The 27415-nt window shown below is 39.1% G+C and overlaps 2 protein-coding genes across 2 annotated transcripts; both read left to right on the forward strand.

Annotated features, from left to right (window-relative positions):
• Positions 1-10283: 10283 nt before the first annotated feature.
• On the forward strand, positions 10284-11399 carry LOC118566634. Its single transcript, XM_036149373.1, has 2 exons — positions 10284-11291; positions 11358-11399. The coding sequence occupies exons 1-2, from the start codon at positions 10284-10286 to the stop codon at positions 11397-11399; spliced, it is 1050 nt and encodes a 349-aa protein (XP_036005266.1).
• Positions 11400-18555: 7156 nt separating this feature from the next.
• Positions 18556-24233, forward strand: LOC110367593 (plexin-C1-like). The gene is made up of 10 exons (XM_036149374.1): positions 18556-18647; positions 18732-18894; positions 19363-19465; positions 19804-19879; positions 20036-20083; positions 20415-20548; positions 21104-21283; positions 23389-23497; positions 23967-24129; positions 24220-24233. The coding sequence occupies exons 1-10, from the start codon at positions 18609-18611 to the stop codon at positions 24231-24233; spliced, it is 1029 nt and encodes a 342-aa protein (XP_036005267.1). The 5' UTR covers positions 18556-18608.
• Positions 24234-27415: the final 3182 nt, after the last annotated feature.

The following is a 27415-nucleotide window of genomic DNA, read 5'->3' on the forward strand; positions in this document are numbered from 1 at the left end:
GGCACTTTACAAAATCAAGTTCAATCATATTATACAGACTGGGTCAGATTATACAGATTGGTCAAAATGTCCTATATAAGGAAACCAGTTGATTGCATCAAAGTCCCGACAAGCAGCATTCACTCCTGGGGAACCGTAGAGCCACAGGGAGAGTTGTCTGCATTGTACATGGCTTTGCTGCAATCCCTCATACTAAGCAAGCATGAAGCGACAGTGGGAAGAAAAACTCCCCATTAACGGGAAGGAAAACCTCCGGCAGAACCGGGCTAAGTATGAACGGTCATCTGCCTCGACCGACTGGGGTTACAGAAGACAGAGCAGAGACACAACAAGACAGACAAAAAGGCACAGAAGCACACATTGATCTAGTAATCTGTTCTACATTAGATGGTAGTAGCGGGTGAGCCGTCTTCTCTGGATGATGTCACAGTTAACAGAACGCCAGACCAGGTGTACCTACTATCAAGAAAAAGAGAGAGAGCAAAAAGTTAAAAGCTGAAATGACGACAGTCATTTCAATGTAATACAATGCAAAACTGGAGAACAGTAGACTGAAGAACAGTAGAAATCAGTAGAGTGAGAAAATTAGACCCTGATGTCCTCCAGCAGCCTAGGCCTATCACAGCACAACTATAGAGATAGCTCAGGGTATGAGCCACTCTAACTATAAGCTTTGTCAAAAAGGAAAGTTTTAACATTAGTCTTAAATGTGTTGAAAATTAAGTTTGACTAATTAAATTCACTTTAATCATATAGTGCCCTTTTACAACAAATATTGTCTCGGGGCACTTTACACAAAGTCAATGTAATTCAGTGATCCAGATTCCATTTTTAAAGTCCATTCATTCCAAATAATCAAGTTATTCTAGAACAATGAAGTCTAATACAGTTTATCACTATAATTAGTTAGCTTTACAACTAAGGGATCCCAGTAGATTGCATCGAGCCACCGACTTGCAATCCCTCCCACTGAGCAAGCATGTAGTGACAGTGGAGAGGAAAAACTCCCTTTCAACAGGAAGAAACCTCCAGCAGAACCAGACTCAGTGTGAGCAGCCATCTGATGCCATCGACTGGGGGTTTGGAGGACAGAAAAAACAGAAAGTGTTGGCTGAGCTACTGCTGCCACCAGCATATCTACAGAGCTCACTCAGCAGAACCTAAGCCACTTTACTTATAACTTTTACCAAAAAGGAAAGTTTTAAGTCTGGTCTCAAAAGTAAAAACTTCCCCCAAAGCAACACTTAGAGCCACACCTTTTTTCTTAAAACTTATTCTTCTGCTTCTTAAGCATTATGAGATATATAGTCCCTTCTACTTAAAGCGTCCTCAAACATGGTCCACTTCAAACCAGACATCTACAACATCTATATGAAATTACAACTCAAAATAGCAGCCCATATTGAATTAATATCCCATATAATCATAAAAAATCTTTGTTAAACCCAAAACAAATCCTTAACCTGTCTGGGAGCTGATTCCACAGGAAAGGAGCTTGGTAACTAAAACATCTGCCTCCCATTCTACTTATAGAGACTTTAGGAGCCAGCAGGACACCTGCAGTCTAAGAACGAGTTTCATTTCAGCTCTATGACGTTCAGTTAAAAAAAAAAATTTATGTCGCACATCAGGGTCCATGAAAACCTACTTGTAACATTGGGTTAAACTTCTCAAATTACACTTTGGGCTGAAGCAGTGTTATGTAACATAATTTGAAATTATTAATTATATCCAGCATGCTCTGAAATGCTTCAATGACTAAACTCAAAATGACATTAAATAATTTAAGCTGATGTTCCACATAAAGCAGGGAATCTGTTTGATTAGCTGCTTTTTAAAGCACCCAGATACATGACACAGGAATAGAAATGAAATAGAACTGAAATTACAGTAGTAAAACTATTCAAAGCAATGAAATTAAATTTCAAAACCTAAAATACAGTTTTGTTAAATAACTTTTCAAGCCATAGAATTTCATTTCAAATTATGTAAATCCAGATTCCGTTTTAGCAAGTAAAATTCAGTTTCTGATGTTTGTGTCCGTAAAAGGTATAAAAAATTGATTTAATGTGATGAACTACATCTTTTAGAAACTTTTTTTGGAGTCATAAACTTGATATAATAAAGTTCCATTAAAAATTAGACTTGATACCCTGTTTGAAAAACTTTTTTTGCATTTTGAGTTAATTTTGGGTCTATCTCACCACTTTGTGACTAAATTTAAGAACTGCAACCATAACTATTAAGAAATACTTTATGAAAGCTTATTTTAACATAGTGTTTTGTGTCTTTGTTCATTTTTTGCATGCACAGCAATGATCAAACGTTGGTAACTGTCTATTTTCTTTCTTCTGCAGGGCGGATCCTCTCGGTCCAAAGTGAAAACTCAATGGACAGCAATTTGACTTCTCCAGCAGAACTTCTCTCTTTGCTGCCATGTACATTTAGAACCTGATCTGTCTGAGGGACATCTTCAACCAAGTCCAGGCTCAGTGACTTATTACTCCTGTTCAGTGAGGGGCAAGTGACTATTTTTCAAGTTTTTGTTCGACCATTACCAGTCATATGCTACATTGTCAAGGTTTATAGTGATTTGTGATCATGCAGACAATATAATCTGTACTGTCTTCTTTCCCAGATGTTTACAATTGTCTCATTGATTTTCAGTGATAATCAGTACCTTGATTAAATTTGTGCATCTTTAAGTTGCCAATGTAAAATTTACATCCAAAAAAATGTATGTTCCACATGTACTGTATTTTTAGCGGTAATATACCGGCAGCTGTGGTTGCCAGGAATTTACCGTGAAATTTAACTGGTCGACATAAAAATGTTTTACAATTTTACCGTGTTTTTTATTGACACAGCCTGTAGAAAGGTTTACCACATTTCAGTTGTTTTAAAAGTTTTTTACCATAATAATATATATTCCATATTGTAAAACAAATTACTGTAAAAAGAACTGTAATGTACCTGTTGTTTTACAGCAGATAAATGTAAAAATCTATGAAAAGGGCTATTTTTTTCACAGGACATTACAGTTCAAGGGTTTATAGAATTTATTTTTTCTACAATGATTCACAATGAAAAAAATTTTTTTCAACTGTAAAATTTAACGTTACCAAAACAATGGACCATTTTGTCTTATACAGATGGCCCTTTTTTTAAACGGTACATTCCTGGCAACCACAGCTGCCGGTATTTTACTGTAATTTTGACTTCTTTTTTTTTTTACAGTGTAGGTGAAATCTTCCTCTTCCTGGCTGGCTCCATCCTCTGTCATCTGCTCTCTTCAATCTCAAAGCTCCTCCTCTTACCTAAACTTTACAAACTGTCTCCAAGCTATCAGAATTATATCCAAAACATGATATGACTTCAACTCCCCAACAAACACCGACATTTTGATTGAATAGTAACGTGTTTAAATGTCCATCAAAACTCGCAGGTAATCTCAACCGCTTCCCAAAGTAGTCATGTGGTACGGCTGGGTAACGTCATCATTTTCGGCTCCTCCCCTAAATGAAAAAACTATTTGTTGGCTGTGGTATTGTAAAATCTGAGATTTGATTTTTCACTCACATCGCGCACCCCTACAGTAAACCCATTTTTAGCTTTCTGTTATATCAACGTATATGTCTCAAAATGTCACGCTTTAGTTCAGATAACTGGCATTTATTACAACCAGCTTCAGGAACATCATGGGGATCAACATATGGCATATGTGGCAAACAGGCTTAAATCGGAGGCAACTGGACTTTGACACCTATCCAGGAGTCTTTGTCAATGCTGGTGGCTCGCACTTGAGCCACCTGCAGTTGGTCTGCTGCTGTTTTTAAGGACATGGAGGCCCGTCCTCCTAGGCGCATCGTAAGTCCGATGCAAATCGATGACCTACCTGCCACTGTCCTGGGACGTTACAAGCTATTGCTTGGTGTGAGAGGAGTACTTGGTCACCTGAATCATGATGAGACTGCTGATGTAAACTCTTTGGAATTTGTTGGAGAAGAAACAACACTGCATCCAACATTTACTCATAAAATTTACACTTAAAACATTAATGAAACAAAATCAACACAATTAAAAATTAACAGCTTAAGGTGTCTAACCATTTTAGATGAAGAATAAAATATCTACTCTAATTAACAGATACCGTATTTGACAAAAATGAAGAACATTTATGACAGGCAACCTTCCACTAGTTAACCAAGATGACCTGGAACCCACTGCTAATTCTTGGCATTTCTTCACAAGGGTCCATGCATGATGCTTGGCCCTGTGGTGAGATAGCCACTCGCCAAGGGTGTAGCCTGCACTCGCCCGAGACAGATGGAATTGGCTCCAGCAGACCCCCGTAACCCCTTACTTAGAATTAAGCGGGTCAAGAAAATGAGTGGATGGATGAGTATCTATACTAAAATGGACACTTTTGGTATCGAAGGTATTTGTCCGCAGTCACACGTCACAGCCATGCTACCAGCCGTGCTAACTGCAGAGTTTCCCCCACTGTATGAGGCTGGCTGGCGGGCTTTACTCCCCGCAGGTTAAGCGTAGTCTGTTTATTTTAAATGCCTTGATGTTTTAGAGCGACATACAAATCAGCAAAAGTTCTAGTCTGGGAGAAAACCTCCCGGTCAAAATAAGCTAACGTTAGCAACTTCACGTGCAGCACCCGCAAACCGCCACAACACATGTGGCCAGGATTACTGGATTTTATGGGGGAAACCCTGAACTAGCTTCTTGTAAAAAAAAATAGAAAAGAAAGACAACTGTCAGCGACAACTGGGGTATTTATCATCAGTTCTCCCCCTCATTCTCGATGCACAGCGTTAATTCACTTACATTACTTCCATGTTGCCGCCAAAAGCTTTACAGAGAACAAAACCATGTTCTACGTAAGTTAATAAACTTATGAGCGTGAAACTTCATGCAGACTTACTTATTATCATTAATTTAGAGCATAACGATAATAACTTACCCGTAAAATGAGGTAACACCGGCGTAGGCACTTCAGCTTGCTCTGTGTGTGATCCTTTAACGTCCAGACTCGGAGCAGGGCCAGTCCTGTTGAGGGCTACAGTGCACATGCGTTGTGAGTGTGTTTCAAAAAGTAAAGTTTATGTAGTATTTGTGGGTTTATGTGCATATAATTATTAAACATTTAAATTTTTTAAAGAAACCTAAGTAAAACTTACTGTTCCCCCATAATTCTTGTATTACGTAAAAAAGTTTTATTTTACTTCAGCAACTCTAGTTCTTACTGAAGCTTAAAAATACAAAGTAGAAATAATGACAGTTACTCTAATACACCTTGAGCCAGCAGCTCAAACTGATAAGGCCCTGGCCCACTGTGCTCCACAAAGGTTCCCTCAACATCTGGTGATGAAGGGTGAGAAAAATGCTCTGCCACAAAAGATCTAACTGCGGCGCAACTACCAGTGTCACTGCTCACTCTCCATGATTAAATATGGCAAATCAAGCTACCTGCTGCTTGCCCAGTTGCGGTTCTCCCGGTCTTACTGCTTTCACCATAGTGTTCTATTTGATTTATATATGCAAGAAGCTTTATTAGATCTTATGCTGGGACTTATGCTGGTGAAGATTCTCAGTCATCCAGGTCATGGTCATTCCAAAAAAAGTAAAAAACAAAACAACTGGACGTCTTCAACTACGGAAAACAAGTCCAGTTGCTTTGTTTTTTACTTTTTTTGGAAAGCTGCTTCAATGGACACTGAAACAAAAATGAGAGAAACAGAGGAGACAACATGCTAAAACTGAGAAAAGGTGAAAGAGAGAGGAGAGGAAAGTGAGAGAGCAATAGAACATTCTCTGAGCCTGCTTCTACACCTCCAAAAAACAGCCAAACCAACGGATGAGGTATTACAGCTACAAACAACCAACGCCTTGATACCATCGCTGAAAAATTTACAGTATTATTTAATACAAAATGTATAAAGTGACAGCTAAAGATAACAACAGGGGTTTTATTGACATGAATCTGTAAGTACCTGAATCCAAGCACCTGTAGGTGTTTGTGAGAGTGTGTTTGTGTATTTGGACCCCCTGCCCCTGGGCCCAGAGAACCGAGGCCCAGGGGCAGGGGGTGGAGAGGAGAGGGGGCAGTTCAAACCCAACCTCTAAGTTGCTGTAGAGATGTGGTTAAAAGCACTGTGGCTCTGCAGAAAGAAGCGCTAAATGTAGGAGGATCAGCACGCCCACCTCATAGAAACACATTTTTAAGTATGATTTAAAAAATGGATCAGAAGCCCTCTTTTACATTATTTTACTGTCATTCTGACCACAAAACAGAAATACAGAGACAAGACAAAGGAGATAAAATGCAGGTCTGATCTACTGTCAACTTTTATAATGATACCAAGAATGATCAGTATTACACACAGGATTAGTGGTGACTAAGTCTTAGTTTTGTTAAACATTAACTAAGAAAACTGAAAGAAGCTGTACCCTACTTTCAGTTTATTTGCAGCGTCAATGTCTTAAAGACAACAGCCAAAGCAAATTAAACAGTGTTAAAACACTTTTTTATATTGCATTAGAGATTTCAGAAATGATAAAATAATTGAGAAGTACTTCTTACTTTATGTTCCTCTGTTTAAGACTATATCCTACTTATGTAACCATATGCATGCAGTTTACTGCATACTGTGGTGTGAAAAAGTGTTTGCCCCTTCCTCATTTCCTGTTCCTTTGCATGTTTGTCACACTTAAGTGTTTTAGAACATCAAACCAATTTAAACAATAGTCAAGGACAACACAAGTAAACATAAAATGCAATTTGTAAATGAAGGTGTTTATTATTAAAGGTGCAAAAAAATCCAAACCATCATGGCCCTGTGTGAAAAAGTGATTGCCCCCTAAACCTAATAACTGGTTGGGCCACCCTTAGCAGCAACAACTGCAACCAAGCGTTTGCGATAATGTGCAATGAGGCTTTTAAAGCGTCCTGGAGGAATTTTGGCCCACTCATCTTTGCAGAATTGTCCTAATTCAGTTACATTAGAGGGTTTTCGAGCATGAACGGCCTTTTTAAGGTCATACCACAACATCTCAACAGGATTCAGGTCAGGACTTTGGCTAGGCCACTCCAAAGACTTCATTTTGTTTTTCTTCGGCCATTCAGTGGTGGACTTGCTGGTGTGTTCAGGATCGTTGTCCTGCTGCAGAACCCAAGTTCGTTTTCAGCTTGAGTACACAACCAGATAGTCGGACGTTCTCCTTCAGGATCTCTTGGTAGACAGCAGAATTCATAGTTCCTTTTATCACGGCAAGTCTTCCCTGTCCTGAAGCAGCAAAACAGCCCCAGACCATCACACTACCACCACCATATTTTACTGTTGGTATAATGTTCTTTTTCTGAAATGCAGTGTTCCTTCTACGCCAGATATACTTTGACACACAACTTCCAAAGAGTTCCACTTTTGTCTCATCTGTCCACAGAATGTTGTCCCAAAAGTCTTGGAGATCATCAAGATGTGTTTTGGAGAAATTGAGACGAGGCAAGTGAGGCCTGCAGTTCTTTGGACGTTGTTGTGAGGTCTTTTGTGACCTCTTGGATGAGTCGTTGTTGCGCTCTTGGGGTGATTTTGGGCATCCGGCCACTCCTGGGAAGGTTCACCACTGTTCCATGTCTTCGCCATTTGTGGATAATGGCTCTCACTGTGGTTCGCTGGATTCCCAATGCTTTGGAAATGGCTTTATAACCCTTTCCAGACTGATAGATCTCAATTACTTTCTTTCATGATGTGTAGCTTTTAAGGATCTTCTGGTGGACCTTACTGTGTCAAGCAGCTCCTATTTAAGTGATGCCTTGATTGTGAACAGGTGTGGCAATAATCAGGCCTGGGTGTGGCTAAAGAAATTTAACTCAGGTGTGGACAACCACAGTTATAGTATGTTTTAACAAGGGGGCCAATCACTTTTTCACACAGGGCCATGATGGTTTGGATTTTTTTCACCTCTAATAACAAACACCTTCATTTACAAATTGCATTTTGTGTTTACTCGTGTTGTTCTTGACTATTGTTTGAATTGGTTTGATGTTCCGATACACTTTAGTGTGACAAACATGCAAAGGAACAGAAAATGAGGATGAGGGCAAACACTTTTTCACACCACTGTAGCTTTACTGTTATAAACAGTCAACCTATATTTTGATTTATCTCCCGCTGAAGCAAACCTTTCGTTTTTCTTTAATATATATTGGGTTCTCCGATTGCGGCACTGAGTCTGGGGCCTGGAGGAGGAGCGGGCCACCGGGTCCGGGGTCTTGGCGGGGGGTTGCTGTGCAATGCGAGCTGCTCTCCCCAGAAAGGGGTGGGGGGAGGGGTGGCTAGGGTAAGGTGGGGGAGGGAGTGGGTTTATTATTTAGGGGGTGAGGGGGGTTGTGGTTGGGTGGCCCGTACGGCCTCCCCACCCCACTTGGGATTGTTGGATGTTGTGTTATGTGGTAATGTGTGTACAGCGTCATCCTTTTTTTTTTGTAAGTATGTGTGTGGTGAGTCGGGCACTAGGGTGGGATGAGGTGAATGAGATTTTTTTTATTTTTTTATTTTATGTTTTTGCCATGTTCGGGTCCGGTCCGCTCCCTCTCCCAAGAACATCTCAAGTCTCCGCTAGGTGCGGAGCCCATCCTCACATGTCCTGCCCCCCTCTGATGGCTGGTGCCTTGGCCCGCCGGCGTATGGCCGGCGCTCGGGTTTGGGGCAGGTTCTCTGGTGGGTGCCGGCCCATTCCTGGTGGCTGCTTCGCGGGGCCTGGCCCCCCGCCGCGGGGTCGGGGCACCCCCGGGGCCTCTGGGCCCATGGCTGGGACAACTTCAGCGTAGCTGGCTGTCGGCGGAGCCCACGGGCTCGCCCCCGCGGCTCCTGGGGGCTTCGGCATTGCGGTGGCTGGGGGATTTCCTCGGGGCCGTCTCTCCTCTTTCCTTGGAGGGGGTTGCAGATTACCTGTGAAGGCCCCTCTTGAGCGCCCTGCTTTGGGGGCCCTTTTGGGAGTCCGGGGTTATGGGTCCCCTGGCGCCTGCCTCGGTGCTCGGGGAAGGCAGGCCTTTGGTTCTTCACAACCACTAATGAGCAATTTCCTTCTGGATAAATTTCACATACACAAGTGCACTCTCAAACACCCACAGGTGCTGGGTTCCAGGTTCTAAGTGTTCACTTATACACGGAAAGCCCATAATTTATTTATTTATTTATTTTCACTTTCTTTTCTCAGGTATCACTTTACACATGTCAGCTTAAATAATAATACATATGATTTAGCAATGGTGTCAAGGTGTTACTCTATTGTATCTGTTACACTATGTCTGTTGGTTGTGCTGTTCTTTTTACATCTCTCTTTCCAGGTGATGAAGCAGACGGAAGACGTTTTTTCATGCCTTCCCTTTTATCTCTTCTTTCTTTCACCTTCTCTTTTTTTCTTTTTTCTCTTCTTGTTCTTCCTTTACTCTCCTACTTTCCCATTGTAGTGTCCACATAATTTAAAATTCTCCCCGCAGCAATCACAATAAAACTATTTACATGCATAAATCAAGTGGAGCACTATGGCGAAAGCTGAATGCTCCACTTGTGAAAGTAAAATCTGTTGAGCTCTATTTGGCATTAAGACATCAATTGTTATTGCCACATTGCTAGACAGGACACTGGGATATATATATATATATATATATATATATATATATATATATATATATATATATATATATATATATATATATATATATAGAATGGGCTCATGTTTACTGAAGTGATAGACAGTCCTAAAACTTTCATGTTGTCTTAACTAAGATTTTCGGTTTATCAATTTCTAGAATAAAGAAGCTTCCCAGAGTTGACACCAGGTGGCGGTATTGCAATAGATGCAAATCAACACGTTCGAGACACAAGAGAAACGCATTAGTTAGGCTAAACATCACCCATTGTCACACCCTATCAAAAACATATAAAAATATGTATATAGAATTTCAGCACATTAAGGGTTGCTTATATTTTTCATTTATGAAAGTATACCTTGATCTATATTCAATGATGCACATGTGCATGAGTCAACTTTTAACACTTTTTTTAAAAAGAGGATTGCAGTCATGTAATCTAAATCTAGATTTGCTTTCACAGCCCAAGCAACACTTAATGTACATGTGTATTTGTAGTTCTGCTTTGTGTGCTCAGTCCCTTCAACTGCAAAGATTTTATTCAGAAGATCACAGTGCCTTGCAGGCTGTGAAGTTCAGACTAGGTCTCAGTTAGAGCTGCTTCCTTTGGTGCACGATGATCCTGCTGCTTTGTCTACTTTACCCTGTCTTGGTGGAACATGCCCCAAGTCAGGAGGAAGGTGGAGAATTCATCTTTGAAGGAAACATTCAGCAGGTTGCGATGGCCTCTAGCTATTTTTACATCGCCACAGAGGACAAGCTTTACCAGCTGAGACACAACCTGACTCTGATCCACATTCTGACCCTGAGGGGTATCCTGAAGAATGAGGACCAGATGGACAACGAGGAGTTCCACCGGATCTCAGAAACAGCTTTGTCCAATGCAACTTTTAGCATTAACGTTTTAATGCCATTTATTAGGAATAATACATTGATCAGCTGCGGTGTGACTGATCACAACTGTGGTTACTGTGAGGTTCTGGACCTGAAGAACATCTCCAAGGTTCTGTACAGAGAACCCATCCAGGTGGGTCCTCTGAGGAGCATCAGTGCTGTCAGCTTTCTGGTGGATGTGAAGAAGGATTCAGGTCAGACTGAGACTTTTATCCTGACCGCCATAGAGAATGACAGAAAGACAGAGGAGGACAGCTGTCCCAATGATTTAGAGATGATCAACCTTCACAACACAAACTACAACCAGGATGGGGACATATTTTCATCTGGTGGATCAAGTCCTTCCCCCAGGATCACGGCTGAAGCTGTTGTAGGATTTGTGGATGGATTTCAAATCAACTCAACGGTGTATCTGTTCTCCAACGTGGCATCAGGAAATAAACCCAATAAAGTCCGTCTGGTCTGGCTTCAGGCTGAAACCAGTAAATCTAAGACTCTAAAGTCTCTGCATGGAGCGACTCTCAGGACCTCTGATGGAGGTGAAGGCAGCAAACTCCTGGCCTCCTCGATCATCCCAGATGGACAGCAGGTCCTTTGGAGCGGAGTGTTCAGTTTGGACGGAGGACCGACCAACACCGAGCTGCTACTGTTTGACATCAGTCCTGATGGGAATGATCAGACATACACAGATCCAGACTTCTTTTACAAACCAAAGAAGCCAGACAAGCAGGTGGGTTGTTTCATTAAATTGAACCCTCTTTTAATGTGAATTTCCATGTCCTGTTGTTTCACACAGTCCTGGATGACTGAGAATCTGCATCAGGGTTTTACATCTTGAACAAACTGAAACCAACCAACCAACACCGAGCTGCTGCTGTTTGACATCAGTTCTGATCAGAGCAGGCAGACAAACATTTTTATAATAGACTTAAATTAAAGGAAAACTTAGGCCTTATATTCAATTAAATATGTTATAACACGTTTTTTGAACATCCTTTTGGATGCATAAAGTATTATTGAACTGAATTATTAATAAAGAAATAATAATAATGCTCATCATCAAAATACCTTTTGGCACTTTTCAAGACACTCAAGGGCCCCGCTCAAAAGCAAATACATAAATCAAATAACCAAGAATCACAAAATAAAACCTGACAATGTAGAATAAAACAGGAAACTTTAAAGTGAGAGACTTTAGCCAAAGTTAACTTCGTGGCAAGCAATTTGTCGCAGAGGCCAGTTTGAAAAAGAGGGGACTTGAACTAAAATAAAGTGGTATTATAGGTCGAATGTTAGACAGCTATTACAATATTAAAAATATTATTTATAAAGGCCTGAGGCCCATTTCTTCTTTTGTGAGATCCAGGGCTGTTCAGAAAACATCTGGGGAGAAGTTACAAAACCGGTGCTGAGTCTTTTAGTGGTAACCAGTACCAGAGCGTACCGGCTTAGTTTCAAATCTGCTCTTATCTAATGACTTTTAGACAAGATGATCAATAGTGCTCAAAAAACAAGAACTATAGTACAATTTTACAGCACAGTTTTAATATCTCTTTGTCAATGAAATCCCCCAGAGCCCTTTGCATCGATTCTTAACCATCTCAGTTAGTGTTTATTCTTCTTCTTATAATAATAATAATAATAATAATAATAATAATAATAATAATAATAATAATAATAAAACATTTTACTTGAAGGGGTGTGCACAACACTACCATTACACTGTCACAAACATGACATAACACCTGTCATGGACATGAATTTTGTTGTCATTGTCATTCAGTAAATAATGACACTTCTAATACAAAATTGACTTTGTTTAAAATGTCATTGTTATGACAACTTGACATTAACAGAACCAACATTTTAATTTGTCAGTATAATACCAATTAACATCTTTGCAACGCATCCTACTTGTTCAACTTTACCTTAGGTATGGGGAAGTATTAATGACCCATTCAAAATGGTACCATGACAGCCAAAGTAAAGTCATATATGAATATGAATGTAATGTAATGGAAACCCATATCTCTAAATAACTTTTTAAAGGTTTATAATTAAAGCTGTTGTGACAAGTTTATGATGGGTTGTGATTTCTTGGTTAATGTTAAGTTGTCATAGCAAAGACATTTTAAAGAATGTCAACTTTGCATTGAATTTCCCATAATGTACCGAATGACACTTAATCACAAGTCATAAACAATCATACAGACACCTAAAGTTCATGACAGGTCTTATATCATGTTTATGACAGTGTAATGTCAATCTTATGCACACCCATTCAAGTAATATGTTACCAATAATAATAATTAAAATAATTGCTTTATGAATGTCAAGCTCTTTTGCAAGATTCTGAAATCAAGCAAAAAAGTACTATATACAAAACTATAGAAAATAAAAAAGATATAGACAAAATCTGTCTTTAAAATTCTAGGAACATGCTAAAATATAATAAACAAATTGGAGATACATTTTAAAAAACATTTAAAAATGTATTGAAAATGCCAGACTTTTTGGAGCTCATCAGCTCCACACAGATAAAAACTGTCATAGGTACCAACCCAATTTCGTTGTTACTACCGAGCACCTATTTACGTAAGATTACATGGTACCATGTGTCGGTACCTAAAAGCATCATTGTGATGCTGAAGGAGTGGAAGAGTGGCCAATTTACAATGCCAGAAATGAACACAGGATTACATGTGCAGTGCTCAAAGCTGGTACTAGTGGAAAAAGTGCATTTTATGTATATAGTTCCTAATTACTGAAATCTTAATGCTATTATCAGGGCAAAAGATGAGGTTCCAAGACAGCTCCAAGATGAAGCACTGTTATGTTTTAAACCCCTTAAGTTAACACTCTTTTCTCTACAGATAGTGTTTTATAGTAAAAACTGCACTAATGGTCACATGCTGAGTGGAGAACAGCAGAATGTGTTATAAAATGTTTAATTCTTTAAATTTGGCTGATGAGCCAATTACTGCAGATTTTACTTAGCAGTACATGAGTGTGCATGCGTGCCAACTTGAACAACTGAAACACAGTTGTTCAAGTTAATTTGTAAGTGGACTAGTACGTATGATTTGCTGCACTGCCTGGGACGACTTATACAACTGACCTACAGACGTCTGATAATGGCACTTGCGCTGGGACAGGATGAATAATAAATGGTGGCAACAAAATTCCACACATTCTTGTGGCCGCCTCAAACATTTTCAATAGGATTTAAATATCTGTCAGTCATCATCAAAAGACTTTAAATAAATATGTGGGAAAACACAACAAATAGACATGCTTTCATTCAAGCGAGAATTGGTATCTGATCGGGACGCTCACTTTGGGGGTTATCTGGGCACGCCCCACTGGGGGGAGTCCTCAAGGAAGACCAGACTCGCTAGAGGAACTATCCCATCTGGCCTGGGAACGCCTTGGGGATCGCCCAGAATGAGCTGGATGGGAGAGGGATGTCTGGGTTTCTTCTCCTGAAACTGGAGCAACAGGTCCAAATGCTCAGAATAACTGGCAGCACTCTTGTTTTTTAGTCTTTCTTAATCTATATATGGAATTGAAATGTTTGCTTTGATCTGTGATTTTTCTTCTGTGCTGACTGCATTTGAGTTTTCGGTGGCTTACTCTTTATTTTTTAAAAACAGAAAATATAGAAGAAAATCATTTGTAGACTGCTTTGGATTGTGCCACATTGTATGTTTTTCTGTTGCTAGAAAAGGTCTGTTTATTCTAATACGCCCATGGCCATCTCTCTTACAATCAGTTAAAAACTCTACATCACCTAATGAATGAAGCACGATTAAACATAAGAGTAAACATATGGCCGATGATCTGCAGCAGCAGATCCCCCTTAGATAAGAGAGCAGCTGCCTTTAAATCAAGTTTTATCTTTAGATTGATTTCATAAACCTTAGTTAGTAATAACTGTTTCTGTTTCTCAGTCAGAACCACATACCCTGAAACCAAAGGTTGTTCTTCTCAAACACAATCACATGAGATCTGTGTTGGCGGTACGACACGATGGCTGGATAGTCTTCTTCATTGGAACAACAGATGGACTGCTTCTCAAGGTGTGTCAAAAGTACTAAACACAATACTACTGTTTCAAGTAAAATTGTGGATCTGTAAAAAATACTGACTAACTCAACACAACAATATGACTTAAAAGCATTTGACATCATTTGTGATGGAGGAGGGTGTCTTAAAGGCAAGTTTTCTTTGTACAATACAATACTTGTGGTACACAGTTTGACAAGATTAACGGCACAACTTGTGATACGTACGATACGTATCCAGTCTTTACCGGGTTGGAGAAGATTGATGAGGAATACTGGAGTTGGAGGACTGGAGGGAGCTGGAGGACGCTGGAGTGCTGTGGGTGCTGCGTCGCAGAGACAGGCTGTCCCCAGAGCTGGTGAGAGAGCGAAGGGGCAGCAGGAGAACCAGCAGCACCGCAGAGAGGTTACATGGAGCACTGGAATGCTGGAGTAACAGGAGAATCAGCAGCACAGCAGGGAGAACCCTTGGAGGTGCAGACAGGCGCTGGCGTAGGTAACTCTGGAAGTCAGACGTGGGAAAATCTCTGAGTGGCAGGCTAGGGAGAGTTGACACTCAGACAGACGTGGGAAAATCTCTGACTGAGGGGCATCGGATGATTGAAGACGGACCGGCGGCGAGGAGCTGACTGAAGTGAGTTTATATAGACAGGCTTGCAGGTGGAATGAGTCCAGGATGATTGAAGGCTGAACAGGTGTGGTTGATTAGTGGAATGGAGACAGAGCTGGGCGGGAGATGGAAGGTGCTGGAAAGCTCAGGGTGCAGCAGGCAGAATTGCACTCTGACAGGGTGTCACTGACATGGGTTCGGTTCGCTACTTGTCTTTAATTCACAGTTGTCCGCTTTAGTTTCCGTGCACTTCTCTTTTTTGTGGTTTCTGTTTAAAGCAATAATCAAAGTGCTTGAACAGCTCATGTTTTTGCTTATGGTGTAAAGCACTTATACTGACACATCTAAGAACCACCAGTTGCACCTACATCACCATTTTTAACCTTGGCTGTAAGGTGTTTTTTTATTTAAAACTCTGGGATGTCTCCTAATAGTTGTGCAGTCTTTGGAGCAAACTTTGCAAATTTACAATCTGAAGCAATTTTCAAATGACACTGGAACATACTCAAATGCATTTTTAATCCTCCGTAGGACTAACAGAAGCTATATTTTTCATTAGGAGGAAATAGGATTTAGCATACAATATGACTGATATTTTTTCTCAATTTATATCTTGTACAGTTTCAGCATTAATCTGGTTGTAACAACTTTGACAAAATAAAGCTTGAATTTCAACATTACTGCAAAAAAATAATTTTTTATCGTATTTTAGATGGGCCAAAACAAAAAATAATTAGCTTGCGCTAATTTCAACAGAAAACAGATTATGTAATTTACTTAGTTCAAGCTAACCAAGTTATTACAGAACTTCACAATGAATCGATAAAACAAACAGGGAGGGAAATATTCACATTTTAAAAGAAATGTAAAAGTAAGGACATTTGTATTTTGTTGGTTATTCTTTTGTTGTAATGATTCTGGGCAAAGAAATCTACTACAATTGGAAGCTTATTTAACTCCCTTTAAATTGTAGTAAAATGCATTTGTGGGTTGAACAGTAGAGATGAACATGTGGGTAATTCCTATGAAAGTCCTCTCTGCCAATGCCAAACAGTTTATGCTGCTGTTAGCTGTTAGTTAATGAATTGGATGATAAAAATTTGAAGAAACAATACACATTGGCAGTTTAACATTGTATTTACCGGTATGTAACAAACAGGGGCCTCCGTAATGCATGAAAGAACCACATCATGGTCAACAGCTTGGTCACACACTGCTGTAGGACGGTATCTCTTTCTTCAACCAGCACTTGTCACAATCGTCTAATGTTGTTGTGTTGCTCACGCTGACATGAACAGCACATCCAAGACGGTTCCTCAGGTGTTCGATGGAATCGGGGTCTGGACAGTACACAAATTAGCAAATTCTTAGATTTTCCTACATGTGGAGGTATGTCATGGCCACTGGCTGCAGGATCTCATCTATAGTCTCCACTGATAATAAGCCTTGTTTTTCTACAGAGGGAAATACTGCCTTATACACAATCACATATTCTCCACAAAAGCTGTTTGGCATTGGCAGAGAAAGATTTGGCAAGCTTTAATTTGATAGGACCAACGTATCTCCCTCTGAACCCACAAATTGTCCCTGTACATGTGGTACCATATAATGGAAAATAAACAGGCTTTCCAAAAGTCTTACACATATTGCCAAGTAGTGTTGGAAAAACAAAGAAGATAGGAATCAAACACAATTTTCATTACTTTTTGGTCCTAAGTTTACTTTATGTTGAATGAAAATTATCATTGGAATAGATGAGCTACTTCAGATTTAGGTTTAACATTTAAATGTGCACCTACAGTGTGTCTGAGATACAGCGGTTAAATTATTAAAACACGGCAACATTTTTCTATATTAATACATTTCTAACGAACCCTTTCACCTGAGATTCTAATCATATGCAGGTAGAAACCCCATGTAATCCTCACATATAAAGAAATCAATGCCAGGAAGACCATAGATCATGTGTAATAAAGTGGAGGCATATAAGTATTTGACCTACTTAATTAGATGTATTTGTTGGTTATGACACATTCAAGATGTCTCCAGTATGCATTAACTGGTCTAATGCATTGCTCTGTGGGTTTAATGATTAATCATTGATATTTTCAGAGTACAAAAACATTCTGCTAACTCCAGGTCTGTATGATCGTTGTAACTCACTCTCAGCAATCTTGTGAAGTGCAAAGTGTCATGGCTGGTTTCTCCTTTCAGTTTATGGCTCTTTTGGTGTTCACTAACATTCAGAGGTTTATGCATCCATAAGCTGTGCCACCAGTACGGTTGGCAACATTAAGTTTTGCAACGTTCTCGAAAGAGCTCTTTGGTTTATGGTAAATCTACTGAATATAAATAGCTGACCACCGAAAGCACTTCCCACCATAGCCACACTCACCCAGTCACACTTACAAACATGCACACATTGAAACACTGATACTCAGACCAGGTTTACAGTAAATGCCTTGCCCTGGGACACATCAACATGTGGCGGGAGGAGGCTGTAATTGAACCTCGTAAATTTTGGATTACAAAACAACTACTTCTCCATTTAAGCCATGGTTGCAATGAAAAGACTTCCTGTAGGCCATCAAATAGGATTAAATAAGCTGACATTAATTTGTACTAATAGGAAGCAGAGTTGCTTTCTAAATACTGAGAGGCTTCTACTATTTTCTTGCCTTTCTCTGCCTTTTTGGAGCTTCTGCTTTTTTATAATTTGTATATGTATTGCCTGTGTCATTTTTATTTTATGGACCAAATTGTGTGGATTTCTTTGTCCTGTACCTGTTGATCACTGGTGGTATCTGTTAAAATTGACATTGTGATTTTCACTTAGACATAGCGTTGACACATTCGGTGCTTATTTTCCCCATGAATACTGTAACTATGATCTACATTGTTGTTGCCAGCTTGCTGTGGACATCAACCATAAATCCACCTGTCCAAAGGTTCTCTATAGGGCCAGCAGTGAGCACGAGTTTCCCAAAATCCATTTGGATCAAGTAGATCCGAAGCATGTTTATTTGGAGTTTAAAAACAAGGTGGGAGTGTTCTTCTACTTTTTTCATGAAATGTGCTTTTGCTGCATTTTTATTGGTTTTTAAGTGTTTGTTTGTGTTTTGTTGCAGATTGAGCGTGTTCCAGTGGCAAAATGTGGCGTCCACCAAAATGTGAAGGATTGTTTGTCTGCACAGGATCCCTACTGTGTGTGGTGTGTCTCTGCTGACAGGTCAGCAACTGCTTTTGCAGCTGAATCCTTCAGACACATATAAATCATCTGATAGCACCTTTTATGACATTTTGCAGCTGCACATTTAAAGACCACTGCACAGATTCAGAGTGGTTGTCCATCCCTAATGAATCGCAGAAAAAAATGGTTTCCCATCAAGTTATGAAGGACTCCCATGGAAAGGTTGGTTTCCAAGACTAACTACATTCATTTAAAGTTGTTCTTTTAGATTGAATTGATGTCCTTTTGTACTCCTGTCCTTCTCAGATCAAATTAATGATCCAGACACATCTGACTGTGGAGCAGAAGCTTCATTTTAACTTCACCTGTGAATTCTCTACAAATTCTAGTCAGCTTTGTGGGCAACATGGGCTTTCAGCACACTTCCCTCAATGCACCTGCACCCTTCTTGACAATCTTCTTACTGATGGTGATTAATTTTGTCAAATGATCCAAGAATCATTTAACACAGTTCTGAGCATATAAAAGTTGTTTAAAAGCTTCCAATCCTTTGTAAAGGTCATAACTAAAGAAGTTACTGCTTATGTCTATGTTGGACACACTGTTTAATTGTAACATCCCAAAATGTTGAACAAGCCAGACTTTTGAATCCTATGTTTTACAGTTTGTTTCTTTCTGTGGTAGCATGTTTCATCAACTGAAAGCTTAAGATTTATGTGGCTGTTTTCCTCTTTTAATGGAATTCCTGCAGATTTATTACAGTTTTAACTATTGTGCTCTGTGACTCTGAGAGTTGCCAGGGTCTAAAGAAAAAAAGTCTTCTGAATTGTCAACACAGTATTTGTTTTTTGTTGCGTTAGTTTTTAAATTATTGACTAAAGAAAATGTACTTATGCCTTTCTTGAAGCAAATGTCATAATATATTTTTACTTCCTAGCCATTGACGTCACCATAAAGATCAACCTTGGTAAAGCTAAGCTGACAGAGCAAAGAAAGCTAATCAACTGTTCTAATATTCATGGACAACCAGGTCCAATTTTGTAAGTATATTTAGATTTTAAAAATAAATTCTGTGTGTTACCCAATAAGGCAAGAAGACTTGGGGCTTGGTGTGAAGTTTCCATGTTTTCCCCTTTGTCGGTTTTTCCTGAGTCAGGGTTGTTGGTGTATGGTTAGGGTTGTGTGTCTGGGCAGAGGTTGGAAGGTGTGGGTGGATACTGCGTGTATTAAGTATGAACATTTGGAGAAGCCTGTTCAAATGCTCCTGCAGCAGCAAGGTTTCATTGGGTTTCAGTTCTATTGAAACACTCTTTTTGTGCCTAGTTACATTTAACCTAACCTGTTTTAGCACTATTACCATCTGTGGCTTTTTCTTCAGGTGCCTACTGTGTATCAGAGCTGGGTGTCAATGGATAGGGGATAGCTGTTCCTGGGCCAGTCATCTTGCTCAATATGTAAGAGTCAATATGTTTTTGTTTTTTTCAAATTCTTAATGTTGATATTTACTGTCATGACTACCACATAAGTGTCATTTAATTAGTGTGAGAAACTGACTAAAACTACATGGAATAGAAAAAATAGCTTTTTTTATTTCAAAATTTTCTGTGCAGACCCAGGACCATATATGCCCAAAGATGGAGGCTGGGATGAACATTTCTGTGAGTCTAAATCTGAGTTAATTCACACATTGTTTTTTATTCTCACTCTAAACGAGTGGTCTCAAACTCAGTCAAATACCTTCAATGTTTAGAGGTATTCCTGGTCCAACATACCTGCATCAAATGGCTAAATTACCTCCTCAGCATGCAGTCATGTTCTAAAGAGGACTAACAGTCTAATTATTTGATTCAGTTGTAATAGACATCTAAAGGTTGGAGAAGGCATGCCCTTGAGGAATGAATTGTGATACCCATGCTTTAAACCAATACAGTTTGTCATCAACTGAGAGTAATGGATGAAATCTAAATATTCGTTGTGCTTTCTTGTCAGATGCCAGATATTGGATCCATTACGCCTAGTGTTGTGTCTCTTTATGGGAAAAACCACGCTTTGTTGTTAGGTCATCACCTCAGCAACGTCATCGGAGTGAGAATCCAGCCGCTCATGGAATGTAGTCCACAGGAGTGAGTTACTCTATAGAAAACTAAAGCCAGTTAGAATGTATATAATATGGATCAATGAGGAAATAATTTGACCTTCTGGTAGGGTAGTTACCCATTGTCTAATTATTCTAAAGAACTGCCAATGAAAACTTTTTCACAGCCATTCTGGTGATCTAACCCTACCATAATTTACCCCTTTGATTAAGGAAGGTGCCCATTTCCAGCGCTCAAAGTGCGAGAGAAGGTCAAAAGTCCCTAAACAATCCAGTATTTTAAACATACTAAAGCTTTACCTAGTATTGACTAATTAACTAATACTAACTAATACTCTTGAGTACTAGCTAATAGTTTCTCAATGCTTCTACGTTTAGTCATGTTAGAGAAATTTGCAAGCAGGCATACGCATAAAACTCCTTCTGCACTGTCTGTAAAAGCAAGATCCCAAAGCCTGACATTCTCAAAACTTGTAGTTGCTGCCCATGCTTTTTTTAAACATTGTGTATCCAATTATCTAAGCTGACGAAACACTACATTTCTCTCTCCCTTTCTGCATGGTTTCCGGTGTTCACCTTTCAGATGCCCTGTGTGGAACAAGACTGGTGTCAGCTTGACTTTCCATATCCCGTCCACTGAAACTAAGAGAGTGGTCAAAGTGTGTCTTCTTCTACCAGATGGTAGTTGCCATGGAAATGCAACAATCACCTATCAGTCATCACCAGTCTGCACTGACATTGTACCACGGAGCAGCTGGAGGAGGTATTTGAACTGTCAGTTTGTGTCAGCTACAGACCATTGTGCACTAAATTGCTATGCAATTAAGGCAGCTGTCTTTTTGTGAATTCTCCATACGGAATATTGAGCCGTGACATCAGAATAGATCCAATATCTTTAAAAATGTATGGCGACAACTGTTTAACAGTGGAGGGTTCTGTTTTGTAAAGCAGCGGCGTTGTTTTAGAGTTGAGTGGAATATCCTAGTGGCCTGTAGAGGGAGGCTTTGTGGCGAGGATTATAGCTCCAAAGATTGATTCCAAAGAACGAGGTAGAGTGGGCAGGCAGGTGACGGCTGAGGAAGACAACTGTAGGTGGTTGTTTCCAGGAGTGCACTGTCGAGAAGCTTTGCTGAACTGATGCAGAGTCTGGAATGTGGCTTTAGTGTAAAGTTCTTTGAGTGGTTGGTGTGACTGCAAACATGCTACATAAATTCAGTCATTCAGACAGCTCATTCATGACCATTTGGTATCAGATGTCTGTAGCTGCTTCTAGCAGCCTATGTAGAATATCACAAAGCTGGTCTCTTAAACATGACAATATGTTCATTATACTCCAGTGAACTCCCCAGACAGCAGATTTTTATCCAAGGCACGTTTGGAATGTGATTGAGTGATTTATTCACATCAAAGATATGCATCCGACAAATATGCACCAACTATGTCATGATTTTTATTCAATATTGGCCAAAATACTTGAGGGATGTTTCCAACGCCTTGTTGTGTCTAGGCCACGAAGAATCAAGGCAGTTATAAAGGAAAAAAGGAGTCCAACCAGATGCCAGAATAGTGTAACTGGGTGTGCTTTGGTGGTGCAGTGGTTAGTGAGCACGACCCATGTACGGAGGCCTTAGTCCTCGAAGCAGCTGACTCAGCTTCGACTCCAACCTGTGGTCCTCTGCTGCATGTCTCTCCCCCTCTCTCATACCACCTTTCCTGTCAGCCCACTATACGAAGAAAGAGCCACTAGTGCTGTAAAAACCTCCAAAAAAAAGTTGTGTAACTGATAAAGAGATTGTGTATAATATGTATGTAACTTCAGACCTAATTGTAGTTTTAGAGCTAGAACGTTCACCAATGCCTTGCAAATTGACTGCTTTTTCAACAACTATAAAAGGAAATGGTCATAACACCTTTCAGAAGTTCAAAGTGTGAACAAAGCCACTTCCTGGAAAAATATAATCGGACTACAAGACTTATACTTGTAGCTACAGAATCTTCTACTGTTGTAATGCCTTCAGAAAGCTTATGCAAAGTACTTTCAGGAGACATGAAGGTTCTTTAATTAAATAACTATCATTGCCATGTTAATTTTTACCACCAAGCAGCATATGAGAGACTTCAAGAGATATTTCAAAATGTCTAACCTTAGAGTGAGTGTTTCTTTTATCTTTTAAAAGGTAGTCATTCTAGTAATTATATTTTGTTACAAAGCAACAAGTTGTCAATTAAAGATTAGACACTATAAATTAGAGATGCTCCGATATCAGATATTAACATTGCTTTAATGACCGATAACCAGTATCAGATACATTTCCTTACATTTTCAACAACATAAAAAAACACCCACACAGTTGAAATCCTTCTGGCTGCAGCAAATTGTCTACCCACAATCCTGCGCTGCATCACAATTACTGTCACATGACCAAACAAACAAAATAAGGCCGACCCTCCTTCCGAAACATGCACACAAACTGCAACAAAATGGAAATAGGCATTGGTTGTTAATATCGGCCGACTTTTACTTATCACGACAATACCAATGTGTTAAACCATTCCTGACATTAGCTGATACCAAACTTCAGTTGACTGGTTGTAAGCACTCAACATTTCTCAGAGGCACCTCTTTACAATCAGACTCAGAGTTATATGTGTTGGTCTGTTTTCTGTCACCCTTTGATATAGAGCAGAACCTTGTCTTTTATTTTTTTTCATAAGAACATTTGCTACATTTGTGAATCTCAGAGGACTCCAATTACAATATGTGATAATGACATAGGCAGAGGAGCTGTTACTAGAATATCAAGCAAAGAATGTCCTCTCTTTCTGATTTAATGTCTCCTAATTTGACTGCCGCTTCATATCTTGCAGTGGGAAGAGGAAAGTTAAACTCATTGGGACACACCTGGATTTTGTGGAGGGGATGATACAGAGCCATGCCCACCAGCAAGTGTCACTTCCCGGGAACAGGAGCTTCCAGGTAGGTCTGCAAACAGAGGTAATCTGCTTGTTCTCATAATACAACTAATAACAATATACATTTTGGGCACCTTTTAAATCATCTTACATTTTGAAAAATTTGGAGGAGAACCAGGTCCTAATATCCAAGAATACAGTTATACAGGACAGGAAATGAAAGGGTTAAATGAAGTTTGGATGCACTGTAGAATTGAGGGTGCTCTTCATAACAGTAAAAGTATCCTTGTCTTTTTGGAATTTGTGGGCAAGAGGTAGCAGGTAAAAAAAAAATTAATGGCAAGTGGCCCTAACACTGAGACCTGGGATAGACCATAAATTAACTTGAAGAATTGGATTTAAACTTGATAAGACCGGAAAGATTTAGGTGTTACATTACATGTTATCTGGTTCTGTTGTGGTAAACAATCTTCTTTTTTTGCTACCTAATAAACCGTTAATTATTTGACCTAATGTATTTAAATAATCTGCAGATGCTCACCTATGAAACCCCTGCTGCTGGAAACACCCAGATTTGTAGCAGTACCGTGTTGATGAGAGTAGCCAATAAAACAGTGGCCTGCTTGGTAAACCTAACTTACCATCCTGATCCGGAGTTTACTGGCTTCACCACGGAGAAGCTGGCACATGATACACGTATTATTATCAATGTAAGGATGTTTGAAAAATTACACAAAAAGTCAATTTATCTTTATAAAAGGTTACAGTTTGTTTCTTTCATTTCAGAAAAATGTGGATAAACTGGAGATGACAACTACAGATTTGTTAGTGTGGGCTGTTCTGGATGAAAAGCAACATCCCTGCATCTTGAAAGTCAAGGAAAACAATAACAAAACAGACTCTATTATCTGTGAAATCCGAGGGGTTCACAATGCTAACTTTAGGGATATAAAGGCAAGTCCATTTTATTTTTTTGACATTTTAGTTTACCTGTAAATTAATTTTAGATACTTTAATTGTATTGCTTGTTCAGTTGTTGTGTTTGAGTATGACAGGTTTTATTTTGATTACTTTGTTAGACATCCATCCATTTTCTAACATACTTAAACCTATTGGGGTTGTAAGGGGTGCTGGTGCCTATCTCCAGCTGTCAATGGGCAAGAGCTGGCGTACACCCAGGACAGGTCGCCAGTCTATCACAGGGCAACACAGAGACAAACAACCATTAAAGCACACACCTAAGGAGAATTTAGAGAGGCCAACTAACCTGTGAACTGTCTGTCGGGGGAAGCTGGAGTACCTGGAGAGAACCCACAAATGCACAGGGAACACATACAAACTCCATGCAGATAGATCCAGGGTAGGACTTGAACTCAGAACCTTCTTGCAGCAAGGCAATAGTGCTACTTCGTTGCTGCGCCACTCCCCATCTCTCAGGGAGCAGTATTATTACAAGGCACAATAAGCAATCTGGGGCTAAGTGTCTTGTTCAGGGACCCATAGTTGCAGTGTACACAGATTGAACCGGGTACTTGCAACCTTCTCAGAGCACAAGTACACTGTTTTAACAACCAGTTTGTTAGGCTGCAGTATTGCTAATATACCTGCATATACATGACTTTGTTGCTCAACAATATAAGACAACTCATTGTCTCCAATGATTTGGAAGATTTTGAAATAAATCGCTGCAGAAAACTTTTCCTTGTTCTTGCAAATCTTTACAACATCTTTTAAAGTGCAGCCAGTAGCAGGGTTTGCAGCAAGAGAGAGAGAGAGAGAGTTCTTTCATAAATTCAAAACATGTTAGATGCTGAATTTGTAAAATAATGAAAAATGTTTTGTTAATCTGTAATTCAGAACCCATTTTATTCTCCTACAAATATGCCCATGCTGGGTTGAACTAAACAGTCTCTTATTACAATAAACTAATGCTGTCAAAAGATTTGAAATTATGTGATTAATCGCAGTTAAAATTTATCGCATGTTTTATGTTTTTATTTCTAAAAGCCTATTTTTGGCATTTTAATATGCACTTTTGCCATAAATGATACTAGTCAAAAACATGCTTGTACAAAAAATATTTTCATTTATTATTTTCAAGCGTATTTCAGAATTGGAATGAAAACATGCTGGTGCAATAAAATGTTAAACTCTGGCCTATAATGGCTAAATCACTAATTATAACGGCCTGATGTTTACACAATGTGTAAACAAATGTATAAATAAATAAATATTTCCTGCCGAAATGTATATATTATATATTTTATTGCCTCTTAATCAAAGATAGGCATGGTATTATGCATTTACATATAAAGTATTACTAATTTTACATTTTAGAGACAAAAAAAGACAACAAATTAATAAGCATTAAAGTATGGTTTAAGGTTGGGTTTCTGCAATGTTTTCAGCGTATAAAAGCTCATCTTCAGAACCAATCTCTGCTCAAAATGGTGATCTGCACCGCGTAATCTACTTTCAGTAGTTATCAGTTATCATCAGAAAATACGGGCAGAGCTGCTCCCTGTCTTTACTCCCTTAGCACCTATGTCCGTCTAAAGAAGGATGCGCTGCAGCGCGTTATGAGGCGGAGGGATATTTCAGCTGGTTATACTCACTGTGTCTGTAATGCGGCAACGCCACTTATTTTGGAGCCCAAATAAGCAACTTCACTTTCAGAAGCAAGCCCAAAAGAACTGCAACCTGCAACTCATGAAATTTATAAGCGACTTTAGAAAAAACTAAGCCCAAAGCAGCATGAAATAAGCAGGCTTGGCAACTGTTTTGCTACAATCTCTAGCATTCTTGGAACTATGGAAAGCGCTGAGAGCAAAAAAATAAAAACAGTCTTGAGAGCGCTGCGGAGAAAAAAAAGCATTAACGTGATTAACGAACGTTAAAATGTCGGTGTCATGGTCTAACAAAGTTAACTCGTTAATAACGCATTAAAACTGACAGCCCTACAATGAACAATAAAGAAGTTCTATATGTCATCCTTTTTCAGTTGCTGTCAAATTGTGACATTTACCTCAAAATAGCTCTCATAAATCTCCTAATTTTGTTTAAAATATTGTTGTTTTCAGATTAAATATGGAGACACAACAGTGTGGCTAAAGGCTCTGTCTTCATTGCATCTGGCGCTTCTGATTCTGCATTTTCTTCTCAAATGCTCTGTTCTTAGTGGTAAGTTTTCTAAATTAGCTTAGTGGCTAAATATTAAAACATACTTATGTATTTTAAAGTTGCTTTTATGTGCACATGTAATAAATCACATTTTATGTCAGTCAGTCAGAAAATAACTTGGATGATTTTTGTTTTACAAATTGTTTTATATTTTCTTTCAGTGCTGGTGGTCATCTGTGTGCGGGAAAAGAGACAAAGTAGTTCTGATTACTGATCCCAATTTCTCAGCAAGAGGATCACTGGGAATATGTACACTTTTTGGTTTTTTAACGTGTATATAAAGTGATTTTTGAAAACCGTCTGATGAGGGCCCCGAGGAACTGTTGGAATTGCTACATGACAGAAAGTAAAACTTAGATAAAAATGCCAATTCTAGTTTTGAGCAAAACTATTATTTTCTTAACTTGGTTAATCTGCAGGGACCAGCTGTAGCACACAAGTATAAAGTGTAAATTAAAATGAAATGATCACTGGGTGATGAACTTTCAAGAACACTGCAGCCTAACATCAAAAGAACTGTAATAAAAAAAAAGATAATTAATCTGTCTCAACAGTGTCTGGTTAATTTTTTCTTCTGCAAGAATTAAACTAGATGCAGGAGTGCTAAGAAATTGTTACATAATAAAAGACTAAGTCAAAGAAAATTAATATTGAAATTGTGTGTATTATCAATGTTAAGTGTATGAAACAGGTTTAAAGTATCATAATATATTTATCTAAAGCTGTTTGAAGCATTGAAATGCACTGGGGAAGACAACTCTTGAGTAGAAATGACGGGTTACTGTTCACAGCATGAGTTTAG

This window comes from Fundulus heteroclitus, chromosome 17, assembly GCF_011125445.2.
Source record: "Fundulus heteroclitus isolate FHET01 chromosome 17, MU-UCD_Fhet_4.1, whole genome shotgun sequence".
NCBI classification, from domain to species: domain Eukaryota; kingdom Metazoa; phylum Chordata; class Actinopteri; order Cyprinodontiformes; family Fundulidae; genus Fundulus; species Fundulus heteroclitus.

Excerpts from the sequence above, each read along its gene's own strand:
- LOC110367593 (XM_036149374.1), top strand. The coding sequence starts at position 18,609 with ATGGTTTCCCATCAAGTTATGAAGGACTCCCATGGAAAG. Across the intron at positions 19,880-20,035 it reads CCAGTCATCTTGCTCAATAT|ACCCAGGACCATATATGCCC; the intron begins GTAAGAGTCAAT and ends TTTTCTGTGCAG. Across the intron at positions 23,498-23,966 it reads CCGGGAACAGGAGCTTCCAG|ATGCTCACCTATGAAACCCC; the intron begins GTAGGTCTGCAA and ends AATAATCTGCAG.
- LOC118566634 (XM_036149373.1), top strand. The coding sequence starts at position 10,284 with ATGATCCTGCTGCTTTGTCTACTTTACCCTGTCTTGGTGGAACATGCC. Across the intron at positions 11,292-11,357 it reads CAAAGAAGCCAGACAAGCAG|TCCTGGATGACTGAGAATCT; the intron begins GTGGGTTGTTTC and ends TGTTTCACACAG.